General features: G+C 39.2%; 9 protein-coding genes across 9 annotated transcripts; 3 read left to right on the forward strand and 6 right to left on the reverse strand. All coding sequences in view use genetic code 12, as the record gives it.

Annotated features, from left to right (window-relative positions):
• Positions 1–114: 114 nt before the first annotated feature.
• On the forward strand, positions 115–2,895 carry I9W82_002818 (tetratricopeptide repeat-containing protein; the record flags this gene model as incomplete). Its single annotated transcript, XM_067691715.1, has 1 exon — positions 115–2,895. One exon carries the CDS (start codon positions 115–117, stop codon positions 2,893–2,895), a length of 2,781 nt encoding a protein of 926 aa, XP_067548167.1.
• Positions 2,896–2,922: 27 nt separating this feature from the next.
• I9W82_002819 (uncharacterized protein) lies at positions 2,923–3,816 on the reverse strand (the record flags this gene model as incomplete). The annotated part of the gene is made up of 1 exon (XM_067691716.1): positions 2,923–3,816. One exon carries the CDS (start codon positions 3,814–3,816, stop codon positions 2,923–2,925), a length of 894 nt encoding a protein of 297 aa, XP_067548168.1.
• A 666-nt stretch (positions 3,817–4,482) lies between these two features.
• I9W82_002820 (uncharacterized protein) lies at positions 4,483–5,514 on the forward strand (the record flags this gene model as incomplete). Its single annotated transcript, XM_067691718.1, has 1 exon — positions 4,483–5,514. The coding sequence occupies one exon, from the start codon at positions 4,483–4,485 to the stop codon at positions 5,512–5,514; it is 1,032 nt and encodes a 343-aa protein (XP_067548169.1).
• Positions 5,515–5,668: 154 nt separating this feature from the next.
• Positions 5,669–6,130, reverse strand: TIF11 (Tif11p; the record flags this gene model as incomplete). Its single annotated transcript, XM_067691719.1, has 1 exon — positions 5,669–6,130. The coding sequence occupies one exon, from the start codon at positions 6,128–6,130 to the stop codon at positions 5,669–5,671; it is 462 nt and encodes a 153-aa protein (XP_067548170.1).
• A 179-nt stretch (positions 6,131–6,309) lies between these two features.
• I9W82_002822 (uncharacterized protein) lies at positions 6,310–7,164 on the forward strand (the record flags this gene model as incomplete). Its single annotated transcript, XM_067691720.1, has 1 exon — positions 6,310–7,164. One exon carries the CDS (start codon positions 6,310–6,312, stop codon positions 7,162–7,164), a length of 855 nt encoding a protein of 284 aa, XP_067548171.1.
• A 37-nt stretch (positions 7,165–7,201) lies between these two features.
• TPS3 (trehalose 6-phosphate synthase/phosphatase complex subunit) lies at positions 7,202–9,490 on the reverse strand (the record flags this gene model as incomplete). The annotated part of the gene is made up of 2 exons (XM_067691721.1): positions 7,202–9,413; positions 9,468–9,490. The coding sequence occupies 2 exons, from the start codon at positions 9,488–9,490 to the stop codon at positions 7,202–7,204; spliced, it is 2,235 nt and encodes a 744-aa protein (XP_067548172.1).
• A 372-nt stretch (positions 9,491–9,862) lies between these two features.
• Positions 9,863–11,158, reverse strand: I9W82_002824 (uncharacterized protein; the record flags this gene model as incomplete). Its single annotated transcript, XM_067691722.1, has 1 exon — positions 9,863–11,158. One exon carries the CDS (start codon positions 11,156–11,158, stop codon positions 9,863–9,865), a length of 1,296 nt encoding a protein of 431 aa, XP_067548173.1.
• Positions 11,159–11,272: 114 nt separating this feature from the next.
• On the reverse strand, positions 11,273–12,343 carry I9W82_002825 (ubiquitin domain-containing protein DSK2; the record flags this gene model as incomplete). The annotated part of the gene is made up of 1 exon (XM_067691723.1): positions 11,273–12,343. The coding sequence occupies one exon, from the start codon at positions 12,341–12,343 to the stop codon at positions 11,273–11,275; it is 1,071 nt and encodes a 356-aa protein (XP_067548174.1).
• Positions 12,344–12,591: 248 nt separating this feature from the next.
• Positions 12,592–13,818, reverse strand: ASH1 (DNA-binding transcription repressor; the record flags this gene model as incomplete). Its single annotated transcript, XM_067691724.1, has 1 exon — positions 12,592–13,818. One exon carries the CDS (start codon positions 13,816–13,818, stop codon positions 12,592–12,594), a length of 1,227 nt encoding a protein of 408 aa, XP_067548175.1.
• Between the last annotated feature and the right edge of the window lie 449 nt (positions 13,819–14,267).

Consider the following 14,267-nt stretch of genomic DNA (forward strand, 5'->3'; position numbering starts at 1 on the left):
TTTGAATCAATTTGTAAGCTGTAGAGAAGAGCATCGAAAAAGGAGGGGAACTAAAAAAAAAAAAAGGAAAAAGAAGAAAAGAAGAACTGAAGAACCAATTGCTCAGCATCCACAATGGAATCGCTAAAGTCCACACTTACCCAACTAGCATTGTTGGTCCCACCAGAGACATTCCAACCAGGGGAAAATGAAAGGTTAAACAAGCTCACCAAAGCTGTTTTGGAAGCACAATATATTGAACTTCTTGAGATTAGCGATTACAAGGAACTTGCCAGTCTTCCCGAAGTTCACAACATACTTAATCTGTATGGAGAACAACCGTTGGTTGATGTTTTGAGAAACTTTGCACAATCAATAATTGACGCAAGCAAGATACTTCTAGGTGAGGAGGGCCTGATTGATGCTCATATTTACGCCATCACTTTTTTGCAACTTTTCATTCAATCAAACTTCACTGGTCCAGCGGTCAAGATGAGCGCATACGAACTACTCTTCCCTAATGCAGATGAGAAGAAATTGCAATCAGATGCAATCAAGATACTTAATTTGGAAGGACAATCAGCTTATGATTTGATGCAAGATCCAATTTACTTGATCCTTGCTGAGTTGATTTTTGAAGGGTTGACCAACACGCCAATTGAGGCGTCTTTGTTATCAGGAGCTACAAGTGACAACAACAAGCAAGTTCTTGATCATGCGGAGATTATGTGTCAACATATTGATGACCCTCTTAAAGCATCAATTACATGGTGGAAAGCGAGAACTTTGCAGGTGCATTTATCGGTCTTGTCGGAGCCTCTGGGGATTATACTGTCAGTATGTGGAGTATTAATGGGAGCAAACTTGTTGAAGGAAATTTTGCCAGCACAGGATTCAAAGGGGATTCAGATGTTGGCTTTAGTACAATTTACTCTTGAGCAGGCAAGAGTCTATATCCACGCTCAAACTGAGCACGCATCAGTACCGTTTTTGAACAAGGCGCTTGGAATTACTGGGTTGCAATTGCTTCTCTCTGGAGCTAAGGCCAAGAGAACCAAGTATCAGACTTTTCATACTTCCAATTTGATAGTCTTGGCCAAAAGCAGGCAAAATACTCTATATGACGTTGGGTACAGTGATAATAACTTGGAAAACTTCAAACTTGATTCAGATTTGTTACTTGAAAAACCACAATATGAATCGTTAGAGGATTTGGAATTGGAGGTTGGAAATGATCCAAAGAGAATCAAATTAGATCCAAAACTTAGCTCTGATGAGACAGCAGAGAATAGATTACTCCCATTAGCGATGACTGTGGATGATATACCAGAAGATCTCAAAACTCTCGATCCAAACAAGCAGCCTGCATTGAGTAGTATAGATATTCTTCAAATGCTCTTGAGACTAACAGTTATCAGACAGACTACACCATCCAATGACGTTTTGGTTGAAGATGAGTTGTTGGCGTTAGTAGGAAGAGTTATTTATTCAGATGCTGATGGAGGAAATTGGCTCTTGTTTTCTAAAGCTCTTTGGGAAAGGTCAGTTTTAGAAACCGGCAAGTCTAGAACCATAGAGAGGGGGATTTTGCAAATGACTAGTTTGATTGAAGAAATTGGTATCAAGGTTACTACGCGTCTTTTACCGCAAGTGGAGGAAACTGACCCGGACTCAGTTGCATCTCTGAGATTGAGATTTATTCACCAATTACCTTTATTACCACATTGGTCATTAGATGCCAAACTTGCCGAAAAGTACATGTCACTCGGAGTTATTAAATCAGCACTTGATATCTACGAGAGACTTCATTTGGAAGCCGAGGCTGCCTTGTGTTATGCTGCTATTGGTCGTGAGCAAGAGGCGGAAAAGATTTTGATTGGCAGAATCAAGGAGCATCCCGAAGACGCAAGAGCAATTTCAATTTTGGGTGATCTCAAGCAAGATCCACAATTGTGGGAGAAAGCTTGGCAAGTGGGACATTATGCCAAAGCGAAAGCTTCGTTGTCAAGGTATTATTACTCGCCACCTCCCGAATCTGGCCTCTCAAAAAATTTGGAGTTGGCAATCTCGCACATGTATGATTGCTTACATGTTAACCCATTGAATTATGAAAACTGGTTCTTTTATGGATGTTGTGGGTTGGAATCTGGCCAATTTGAACTCGCTTCAGAAGCATTCACGAGATGTGTGTCATTGGATGATAGTAACTCCTATGCTTGGTCAAATTTAGCATCGGCACTTTTAAAACTCGACAAGGTGAAACCGGCATTTAATGCGTTGCAGAAAGCTGTTCGAAGCGGTGGTGATAGAAAGTCGTGGAAAGTGTATGAAAACTATATGAATGTTGCAATGCAACTCAATGAATGGAATGATGTGTTGATAGCATACCGTGAACTTCTATCGCTTAGAAAAGATGAAGGTGATAGTGTGATTGACATACCTGTATTGGAGAGATTAAGTGAAATACTCATATCTTCTGAGTATCCACAAGAAGGACAGCATTTGAGTCATTTCCAAAGATCATGTATACAGCTCATTTGTGAAACCTTGCCAACCTTGATTACTACTTCAGCTCGTTGTTGGAGAATTGTTGCTAGAGTTGAGTTATGGAGAAAAAGGCCATGGTCAGCATTGGAATGCCATGAGAAGGCGTACCGTGCATTACTTCACAACCCCGATATTGAAGTTAATGAAGAAGTTTGGAACGAAGTGGTTGATGCATGTTCAGATTTGGTCGGTGCATTTGAATCTTTGGGAGAATTACCAGGAAAACACGGTGCTGGTGACTTGGTTTGTAAAGATTGGAAGTACAAGGCTAAAACTACTGTGAGATCTTTGATGTCAAAAGGTAAAGATATCTGGGAAGACACACCTGGATGGGAGACATTGCTTCAGCTCAAAGAGGATTTAAAGTAAATTTAGATTAAAACTATATAGAAGGTTTCATTTGACGTCACTGATGATACTATAGCAATCGAAGCCTAAAGAAGTGGTTCTAATTTCTGCAGTTTCAGGTAATTGTTTGGGAGTTTCAATGGGATTAAGTTTCTTGTAATAAACTTTGACAATTGCAATTAACCCTTTTACAGGTTTGTTTGTAGATCCTGATTCTTCGAGTCTCAACAAGTACATTAATGTATAGCATATCGCTTTGTTAAATTGGAGCAGTTTAAGCGATTCATACCAAAAGATGACTAGCACCACATTTTCCAAAATACCAAGTCCAAAATAAGCAGCATGAATCAAAGGGTGTCGCTTTGATTTGGAGCCTGTTGTTGTTTGTACTAGATTCAATATAGCATAGTATACTAGTAATCCTATTTTGCAGCAGTTTACTCTCGAATCAATCATTACGCAAGTGAATATAAACATTCCAGTGTTGTCCTTTTTCAAAAATGTGAGGATTGGCTTTTCATCGATTCTGAATCGTGGGTCCGAGACCAATCTAACCATGGACCTAGTAGATCTTTTTAACAACGGTTTTTTCAACTCTAACAACAAAATCACTGCAAAATGAACCAAAGAAACTGCCATAATTGTGTAATATGCATCCAACACTTTATTACTGGAATAAACCCACAAGTAGCACCAAATGAAGCCTGTAGAAACCACCGAAATATTGCAAATGAGATGAAAGTCATCTATAGAACCTTCTTTTCTAATCATTTGCCAAACTCTGTAGCTATTGACCATAACACGAGTGTATAAATAGGATAACAAAATAGCGTAAAATGAGTAAAACTGATTGCAATAGTTGGCAAAGGTTAGGTAAAAGTACTTGTAGTACTTAATCCAAGGAGTTTGTGATTTTTGAAGAGTGAAGCTAAGGGATGTCATGGTTTTTTCTAGTAACTGGTGAAAAGAAGAAAGTTGCAATAGGAGCTGATTATGAAGAGAAATTTAATTTATATGTAAAGTGACCCATTTTTGCAACCACAGAGAATTAAACGCGTAGGTGATCCAAGACTGGTTCCTTTAAAACCCCATCTTTGCAGCCAATACCGCATGTTGTCAATATGCCTTTTATCAATACCCTGCTTTAGTAACAATACTATTACGTCATATACATATTACAGCTTAACTTACATACATGCATATATCCATATCTACATACCGAAAAAGGAAAAAACATTTACGACACTTGCAGAAATAACGAGACACGCGAAAAAACGACAAACAGAAACCCAAAAGTAGACAAACACAACACAAGAGACATAAAAAATTCAGAAAAAAACAGACAACCAATAATCAAATCAAATCAGCTCCGCCTGTTCCAAATACATACATACACAAAATATACAACAGTACATCAAACACAACTACAACACACCTCACCAAGTGAACAACACCCACACTCATTTTTATAAAAACCCACAGAAAAATTGGACCTAATTTTACACTTTTTTGCTAATGACTATGGACGATAAATATGTAGGACTCGCATTAGCGATGTCTTCCTCGCTAGCTATAGGAACTTCATTCATCATCACAAAGAAGGGACTCATGGACGCATCTGCACGCAGTAGACATGCCAATTCCGGCGATGGTACGGGTACTGTACAGGCAACAGAGTACTTGCAAAACCCTATATGGTGGGGTGGTATGATCACTATGGCAATTGGTGAGATTGCCAACTTTGCCGCGTACACTTTTGCACCAGCCATTTTGGTTACTCCATTGGGTGCATTGTCTGTCATTATAGGAGCAGTGTTGGCTGCCATTTTCTTGAAGGAGGAATTGGGGACTTTGGGCAAAATGGGCTGTGCTATTTGTCTTATGGGATCAGTTATAATCATTTTACATGCACCTCCTGATAAAGAAGTGCAAACAGTTGATGAAATTTTAAGCTATGCTACGAAACCAGGTTTTCTTTTCTATTGCGCTGTGGTTGCACTTTACTCATTGTTTATGATTTACAAAATAGTACCCAAATATGGAAACACCAACCCCATGATTTACTTGTCAATTTGTTCATCAGTGGGATCTATATCAGTTATGTCAATCAAGGCTTTTGGAATTGCATTGAAGTTGACATTGGGTGGAAACAATCAATTCACCCACGTATCCACCTATCTCTTTTTGATTGTGGTGGCATTATGTATCGTTACCCAAATGAATTACTTCAACAAGGCATTGGACCAATTTGATACATCCATTGTCAATCCATTATACTATGTCACGTTCACCACATTCACCTTGGTTGCCTCATTCATCTTATTTAGAGGATTCAACACCTCCTCCGCCGTGGATATCATCTCCTTATTGATTGGGTTCCTCATCATCTTTAGTGGAGTATACTTGCTCAATATTGCCAGAAAAGAGAATAGCGGACAAAACCGTGAGATATTTGGTGTTCACAGCTCAAAGGATATGGCACCCTTGGATAATGGTGTAGGAGGCTTCTCAACTGTCAGAAGGTCAATGCAAATAAACAGATCTATGGACTATGATGAAGAAGAAAGAGTGGCACTAAGAAGAATAGACAGCTTTGAAATAGACAGCGATGGAGATGACATAAGAAATCATAGACAATAAAAAAAAAAAAAAAAGCAAGAGCTTTTAGAGATAAACGAAGAGGAGATAAAAAGTACACAACAAGATCACTAGAATAAAGGGAAATATGTGTATGTAACATTAGCTTTCTATATATTTTGTAGCAAAAACAAAAGGGGGGGGGGTGGTACAAAATTTAAATATCATCAATATCCAACTCTTCATCTTCAGACTCATCATCATCATCAGCACCACCAAACTCAAAGTTGACATCTTCATCATCATCAGCACCAAACGTATCAGTCTCATTAATCTTGGCATTCTCTGGCAACTCACCCAACTGTTTCAAAGACCTAGCCTCATCAGAATTATATTTATGTACTACATCACATTGATCATCTTGGAAATCCCTCAAACTGACCAAAATTATATCACCTTGGCCCATCCACACTTTCTTTCTCATCTTTCCTCTAATGTGACCCATCCTTTTGTTGCCATCAAAACATTGAACTTCAATTCTTCCATTTCCCAACATCTTGGTGATTTGTGCATACTCTTGTCCTTCTTCCCTCAATATTAATTCTCTCTTTTGACCACTGTTGTCATTCTTTCCTCTTCTTCTGTTTTTACCTCCTTTTCCTTTTCCTGATTTACCCATGTTTCGTAGTAGAAAAGTCTGTGATTGGAAAGAGAAAGTTGAAATTTTTTTTTTTTTTTATTTTTTTCTTTTTTCAGTTTTCACTTTTGCTCTGATGTATTTTATTTGCAACGACACGAACATACTGCTTTTAAAGCACTATATCACACAGTCTTAAACCCATTATCAACAGCGTTACCATGGACTCATTCGAAATAGCAAACCAGTTTTCAACCATACTACGAAACTTGACACCACAGCAACAACAGTTCTCCAAAGCCATCTATTTCGCATTGAAGAATGCCGATAAGGAAGATTACATTGTCCCTACAATACTAAGCGCATTGGAAGATCCCAGGTTGGATTTAAATCTAAAATCATTTATCTTCCAATTCATTGACCTATTGATTCAAGAAAGTTTTAGTAATCCTAGATACAATAATGCTTACATTCAAAGCTTAAAGAGCAAATTGCCACAGATTGTTCAACTGGTGTGTCCTTTAAATAACTCATCTAATTTAATGGTTGCTTACACAAGTTTATGCCATATCCTGTCAAGATTTAAAGTGAATTGCGAATCATACAAGGCTGATTTCCAAATTAGTTCACTTGAAGAACTCGAGAATAAATCACTAGAGCTTGATGGAGGTGAAGATACATTGATTACCACTTGGAAAATCTTGCTACAACGATCTAAAGCAAGTAAGATGGAGCGTAAGCGACTCCTTATTGATGAACCTGTGACTCAAGATAATGTGGATGAAGATCAAGTATTCAATATACGCAACAAAAGTGACCCAAACACACAATATTTAACTAAAAAGCAAATCATAACTAGAATTGAAGATGACAGGGAAACGCATAAACGGTTAAAAGAGAATAAGTGGTGTGTGAATCGTGATAAAGGCGCTAAATTTATTGCTGAAAGTGAATTTATCAATAACTATTGGAACAAGTTTCAACCTTTAACAAAGGAGGAAAATGCCGAGTTTTTAAAGAACCTAGAAGAGTTGAATAGCATGGTGTTGCTGAGTTATAAGGATAAACAATTTTAGCTTAAAAATCTTCAAAAAACCTCTATCACACATTTTTCTACTTGCTCTCTTTATTCAACACCCAAGAATCATTTATACTCTCCAAACAATTTGTCACCCAGTGCTTTGAATTTTGAGTCAAGACAAAATGATGGCAATTTTCCCATCTTTTCCTCTTTTCCTCTTTGCCCATAGTCAACAGCTGGTAAAAAGTTTCTGAAAACTTTTTCAAATCCCATGGATTAATCAAAAGTGCTCCTTCTCCATCACAATAAAGCAACGATGCAGATCCTGTAAATTCCGACAAGACCAATGGTGATTTCTTCTCCTCAGTTGCAGTTATGAATTCATGACAAGTCAAGTTCAAACCTTCACGCATGGAACTGACAACAAACAGTTCTGCTTCACATTGCAATGCCAAGTACTGATCAAATTCAATATCCTTTTGTAACAAAACCACCGGCTGGATAACGGAAATGTTTTCCGGTAAAGAATTGATTCTCGATATAATCTTCATTACCTCCAGTTCATACAGAGGATCAGATCCTGAACCAATGCAAATCTGAATCAAAACAGTCTTGTCGATATACTCTGGGTGTTGATTTAAAAACTTTTCATACGCAAGAAGTTTCTGCTTGATACCTCTCAACTTGTCCAACTTGTCTCTACTAATGATGAGTTTTTGATCGCCCCAACGTTCTCTAATCAAGCGTCTCCACTCTGAAACCAGGTCACTATGAAGCTTCTCTTCAAGTGAGGGAGCATCAATACCAACAGGAATAGTATTCACAACCGTTGTATTGTCTTGGTAAACTACTTTACCATCAGTCACAGCAGCATCAAGAATCTTGCTGCAAGTTTGCTTAAAGTGACGGACATATTCATTAGTTTGAAAAGAAATGCAATCAGCACCCAACATTCCTTCCAACAACTCAGTCCTTTGTGCCAAACAACGGAAAACTTCAGAAGAAGGGAACGACACGTGTAAAAATAAACCAATTTTAACCTTTGGCAACTTTTCCCTCACCATTTTCGGTACCAACAACAAGTGATAATCATGAACCCAAATGACATTTTCCGAATCCTCAAAATTGCAATCTCCATTCGTGGCCACAAATGTTTCAACCAACTTATCTGCAATCAACTGATTCATCAATACATAATGACCCCAAGAGTGGTCTTCAAACGCTTTGGACTTTGGATCATCTGGAATTTGGTAATGTAATGTTGGCCACAAAATCTGCTTACAAAAAGACTTGTAGTGGCCTTCAAAAGTGATATCGTCGGGGAACACAGCTTCACAGTTGTAATCTGAATCCAACTTCGATGCAATGTTTTCTCTAATGTTGGATGAGATTGTATCACTAGGCATGGCAATTATCCCAACCCATTTATTTTGCTGCAAAATCCCTTCTTTGACAGATAAATCAACAGCTTTGTTTAACGACCCATTCCCACTTTCAGAGGGGACAACTGACCATGGGGCAGTGTTGAAAATATCATCATCCCAAAAATACTTTTCAATGTGGGGCTTGGAGAATCCACCATATGGAGCCAACCCTTTATTATGTGACACTGAATTGTTGTAGTTCTTCTCAAATCCAATCAACCCATCCTCGTCTTCGTCTTCAAACGATGATGGGATCATTGCTGCATTGTTTACACCACCGGGTGCATCATCTGAAACCAACGAGTTTACACTATTGTTGCCTTGAATGGTGAATCCATAATACTGGTGTGGTCTCTGTTGTCCCGGTGTTATTTCATTTTGCAATTTTGAATGTGAGCCAGCTCTAAGATTTTGAGGTCTGGCCAAGTTTGGCGTTGAGATCGACAAGTTTGACTGAGATCTATTAATTTTCAAGCCAGTCGAATTGTACGGATCAGTTTGTTTCTTTGGATCAAGGATTGAGCTTTCAATTCTGTTACTTAAACGTGGTCTTGGCTGGATGTAGTGAAGTGCCGGAGTTGCCGGGTACGAATCTGGGGCGGCACCTTCGCGATGCAATTTTGGGGTACGTTTATTGTAAAAGAATTCATCGGGGGTTTCTGATCGCATTGACGCATTGGCCCCAAGGTTAGGATTCAAGATTGAGACAGATGACAGATTGTTCAACAAATGTGGTTGTGAATTGGTTAGTGAAGGTGGTCTAGGGCTGTCATTTTGTCCACCTGAAATTCTAATCGTTTCAAGCTTTGCCGTGTCCTCCTTTTGTAAGAATTCATAATGATTCCTGTCAATTTCAAAGTGGACAGTATATGGAAGAAATCTAGATAGTTAGTATTACATTGTGAAACTCCAATTGTATAACGTAGGTACATACAATGTTCCAACAATCACAGTCATTGCGTCACTGGTGTGTTGATGATTTCAGCTGTGGTATAAAATCTGTTTGCGGTATTTATATATGATTCCGATTGTGTTGCACAAAATACTCTAAAAAAACGTTGCTCACAGCAAACTAACAAAAAAAATGATTGCAAAGGCGAGATCTAAGACAAAATGAAAAAGATTGAAACACACGCACAGAGGCTGTGAGACACGAGGAGAAGGTAGTATAATATTGCTACTTTTGCTCTATACAGGTATGAATTATACTGGTTTTCTCTTTCCTCCCCTTTTTCTCACATCTGGAATCAACTACTCCGAAAACGTTCCTTTCGCAATTTCTGTTGGGTAATTCAACAAAAGCAAGCTTAAAGGCAGCAGAGCGTAAATCTAAAAGTCTTCCATGGCGTCACTATCGAGATCGCTACTATCAGAAACATTCCTTTGCTCAAAGTTGAATTGAATCTCATGTTGGGCTCTAAACTCTCTCTCCTGTCTCTCTTTCAATTCCTTCTGTGCAGCCAACTCTTTTCGTCTCCTCTCTTCTTCTAATCTTACTGAAACAATTACCTTTTTGAACTCGTTGTCAAGAATATCTTTGAAATACTTGTTGGTCTCGGGTGTTGGGTTTTTTGTGGCATATGGACTGTAGTAAAGCTCAGCTTTCATAAATATATCGGAATCTCTCTTTTGCTGTTGCTCCTCGAGCTTAGCTTGTTTTCGAAGCCTTGCATTCTTCCGTTTTTGAGCATATTCAATAAAATCAAATTTGTTTACAGTCTCGATGATAGTAGGTTCAGTGGTCTCCTCGGGCTGCTCCACTGCTATCGGCTCCACTGTGTTTTCTGCTGTCTGTTCTGCTATCGGCTCCACTGTCTGTTCTGCTTTCGGCTCCTCTGTCTGATCCACTGTGCTTTCCACTATCTGGTCTGCTGTCGGCTCCACTGACTGCTCCACTGACTGCTCCACTGACTTCTCAACTGGGTTTTCCGGAGCTTTGACTTCTTCAACCTTTACCACCTCTTCTACTGAAGCAACACCATTTTCAGTCTCTGCCAACTTCGTCAATTCCTTTTCAAACTCAGCTTTCAACTTCAACTCACTTGCGTCACTTTCAATCAATTTATACAATGACTTCTCTGTAAGTCTGGATTCCTCAACCAACTTTGTTCTAAGCTGCTTAAGGTCAGTTTGTGGCTGCGAGTATGAGGGAGTTGATTGGTATGTGTAATCCGGAGGGAGGTCAGGCATATAAGACGGTATGTAACTTGGCCTTGTCGTCATATTTGGGACCACTTCCATAATTGCGTAGTGTTCATTAACATAATTCTCATTATCAGCAGGCTCTTCATTATGATCGGCCATAACTGCTTGTATCTGTTGTGCATGAGACTTGAGAAAGATCTTACTAATCTGTATCTGCTCTGCTAATATATCCGGCAGAAGATCGTTCTCTTCCAAAGCAAGCTTTAGATCTGAAAGTGAAGGTTTTCGTCGCCTTTGCAATACCGTATACTCTAGCAAGTTGGCTAGAAGGTGGTTCATGTACTCAGTGGCCAAATCATAAACCTGACCTAAAAACTCCTCTGTGAAATGATATCCCTGATCATTTAGTAGTACAGCTATTATCTTTGTCAATTGGGTATCAGCAGGCGACTGTTCCCATGGTCTTATCTCCGAGGTCATTGCAAGGTGAAAGTATTTCAAATAGGCTCTACTTGATGGTTTGTTGTTGTGCTTTTTTTTTTTTCTTCCTGTGTTTTTTGCTCGTCGTACATTTCAAACTCTACATAATACTAGCTAATTATTCAACAAATACTCAATAGCTCCTTGTACACTTCCTCCGGTTCTTCTCAATGCCTCTATATTTCTGTCAAAGTCGAAAAATCCCATATCATTCAACTGCCTTAATTGGGATTCATATCTTTCCTCTGGTGGTCTATTGTCGGCTGGAGCACTAGCTTGTCCAAATGGGTTAGCACCACCAAATAACGCAGATGGATCTACAGGTGGGACACCATTTGGGAATAAACTAGCAAAAGGATTGGCTGGAGGTGTTTGGTTATTTCCTTGGGATGCTGAATTGCTTTGATCATCACCACTTGCAGGACCTTCAGCAGTTGGATTTGCTCCTGGGGCAGGGAAGGATGTGTTAGCTGCTGCACCACCACCAGCTCCTCCGAGACCTCCAAATGGGTTTGCCCCACCTGCCTGTTGCATTTGCATCATTGATCTCAACATTTCCGGGTTTGTCATCATTTGTCTAAACATTGGGCTTTGCATCATTTCCCTTACTTGCGGTCCCATTGCTCTTAATTGTGGGTTTTGCTGAATCATAAAGTCTAACATTTGTGGGTTGGACAACATGGCATTCAATTGCTCTTGAAACATTGGATTTGACATCATTGAGGATAGTTGCTCTGGATCTGGCAAGTTTGAATTCATCCCACCATCTGGTCCAAAAAGGGAGGCAGAGGGTAATTGAGTGTATCCAGCGTAACGAGCACCTGTCAAATCAGCTAAAGGGTTGAATGAACCTTGACCTGCTGCAATATTTGAAGGAATGCTTGATGAGGGTGTTTGCGTTGTGTTCTCCGCAGTTGAAGATTCCGCCGTTGTTGCTGCTGGAGCAGATGCAGTATTGGCACTTTTTACCAAGTGAATAGTATGAGAATTCTGGATCTTGTATGACTCCGCTGTTTCAGCATCTTTCAACACTTTTCCTGAATAGATTAAACGCTGGCTTGATGCTGGGATTGAAGATTTCTCTGCAATCAACTCCTTTAGTTCGGAGATCTTTATAGATGGATTGAAGGTAACCTCATACTTTTTATCTCCTGATGATTTGATTGTAACTGTGATCTCCGACATATTGGTTGTAATCTAGTGGGTGTGATGGTAAGATTTTGAGTCGGGTGGCGGTATGTCAAAACTCCATTTTTCTTTTTCTTTTGTTCCCTGACAAAATCGCGTATGCAGGAAAGTATCTTTTACAGCTCACAAGGGTACACGTAAGAAATAAAAGAATATTCACCTTGGCGATAATCCTTCGGACAGCCTCTATTTAGAAGAGGCTTTAAGAGATCTAGAGGTTCAATATTCAATATGCATTAATATATTTACTTTGTCTCAACTTTCCACCCACAATCCAAACAGCTGTATCCTTCAGTTCCATCTTCGAATGTCACTTTTCCTTTACTTTGCATTAATGCCCACTCCCCCTTAGCTGGCACTTTCCTGCAAGCATCGTTCAAGCATCTTGCTGAAGTCTTTTTATACCTCAATCCACAAGAATTACAAAGTTGACCTTCTTTGATGGACCACGACGGCCTCCAACATGGCGAGTCTTGCAGGCCACAAGAAATGCAAGCTCTTGCGGTATTGTGGTGGTGGTGGTGGTGATGGTGTTGAGGAGTCCGCGTGGGACTTTTTGGTGCATCAGGGCGTGCCAGTTTTGGCGATTGAATTATAAATTTGTGTGTGGTATTTGGCGGAGGAGATACACGTTGCTGCTGGGAATAAGATTCTATTGACGATGGATGGTATATTGGTGAATGTGATCCCAAAGATTGTCCGACCAGCGGTAATACACTAAATCTGGGTAATTTGTCGTGTTGGTGTGTGGGTGTTTTTGGTTGAGTGAATGCTGGAGCATGAAGTGTGCGAGGGGTTTCAGTTGGTGGAGAAGCAAGTGCTTTTGGCTTGTTGGCAAGCTTCAAGTATTGGGGGAAATTCTTGACATCTGTCATGAATGCACCATCCAAGTATGTATAGTTTGATTCGAATGGAAAATTGATTTTCTTATCAACGGTTGCAGTAGTTTCCAATGATATTTTGGAGCTTAACTTGGAGGTAAAATTTGGTTTACAATCATTGTTGAGATAATTGTACTTGGTAAGATGGTAGGTTTTTGATTCCTTCATGATTCTGTCTAACAACTCCGACCTCCAGCTTTTATCAGTGCAAGTGTCGAAAAACTCTTGTGAAACTGTTGATGAAGGAAAATGGTGGTCTTGTTTCAACGAGTTAATACTTGGTAATTTAAGCTTTTCCGGAGATGCTAATGGGGAAGACGATGGTGAATTGGAAGGTGAAAGGAGGTTAACAAAATGCTTTTTGGGAGATAACGATTTGGATCTGAGACTTGTTGGTGGCAACTTTGGTCTGACCATTTTTTCTATGACTAGCTTAGTGTGGTCATTTGATGGTGGAGATGGTGGTGCTGTCTTTGGTCTTTTGTTTGCTGATTCTACTTCATCTTCAAAAGTCCGTTTAAGTGGAAGATTTTGTTCGAAACTGTGTGACCTGAAACGATTGAAGTGGTTGTTGCTCATGACTAAACTCATGCTGGTATAATTTGCGATTAAATAATTGGGTATTCGTAAGAAATGAGTGAATAAGTTTGTTTTATAAAAAATTTTGGGTATGAAGGGGATATGACAAAGGGACCAACTATGGAAGGGAAACTGGCTTAGTTTATATGTGTTTGAGTAGCTGCAACAAATGAATCAATAAATCTCTACTTGGATCAATTGACAAGCCATTCAAGGGGCATAGAAAGTTGAAATGATTTTGTGGAAATCTGCATTCTCAATTTCAGTGTGTGTTTCTTTTGCTCTAAATTTTTTTGATCCGATCAATAGATCAATTCCCAATTAGGCGAGTTTAGAGCCCAATTGGGAAATGTTATTGCAAGCAAAAAAAAAAAAAAAAAAAAAGAAATGGCTTGCGACAAAGTTTGCATGTCACACAAAATCGAAATTTTATACTCGCTAGTAGCGAGAAATACAAATCT

Source organism: Candida metapsilosis (genome assembly GCF_017655625.1).
Source record: "Candida metapsilosis strain BP57 chromosome Unknown scaffold3, whole genome shotgun sequence".
Taxonomy (NCBI): domain Eukaryota; kingdom Fungi; phylum Ascomycota; class Pichiomycetes; order Serinales; family Debaryomycetaceae; genus Lodderomyces; species Lodderomyces metapsilosis.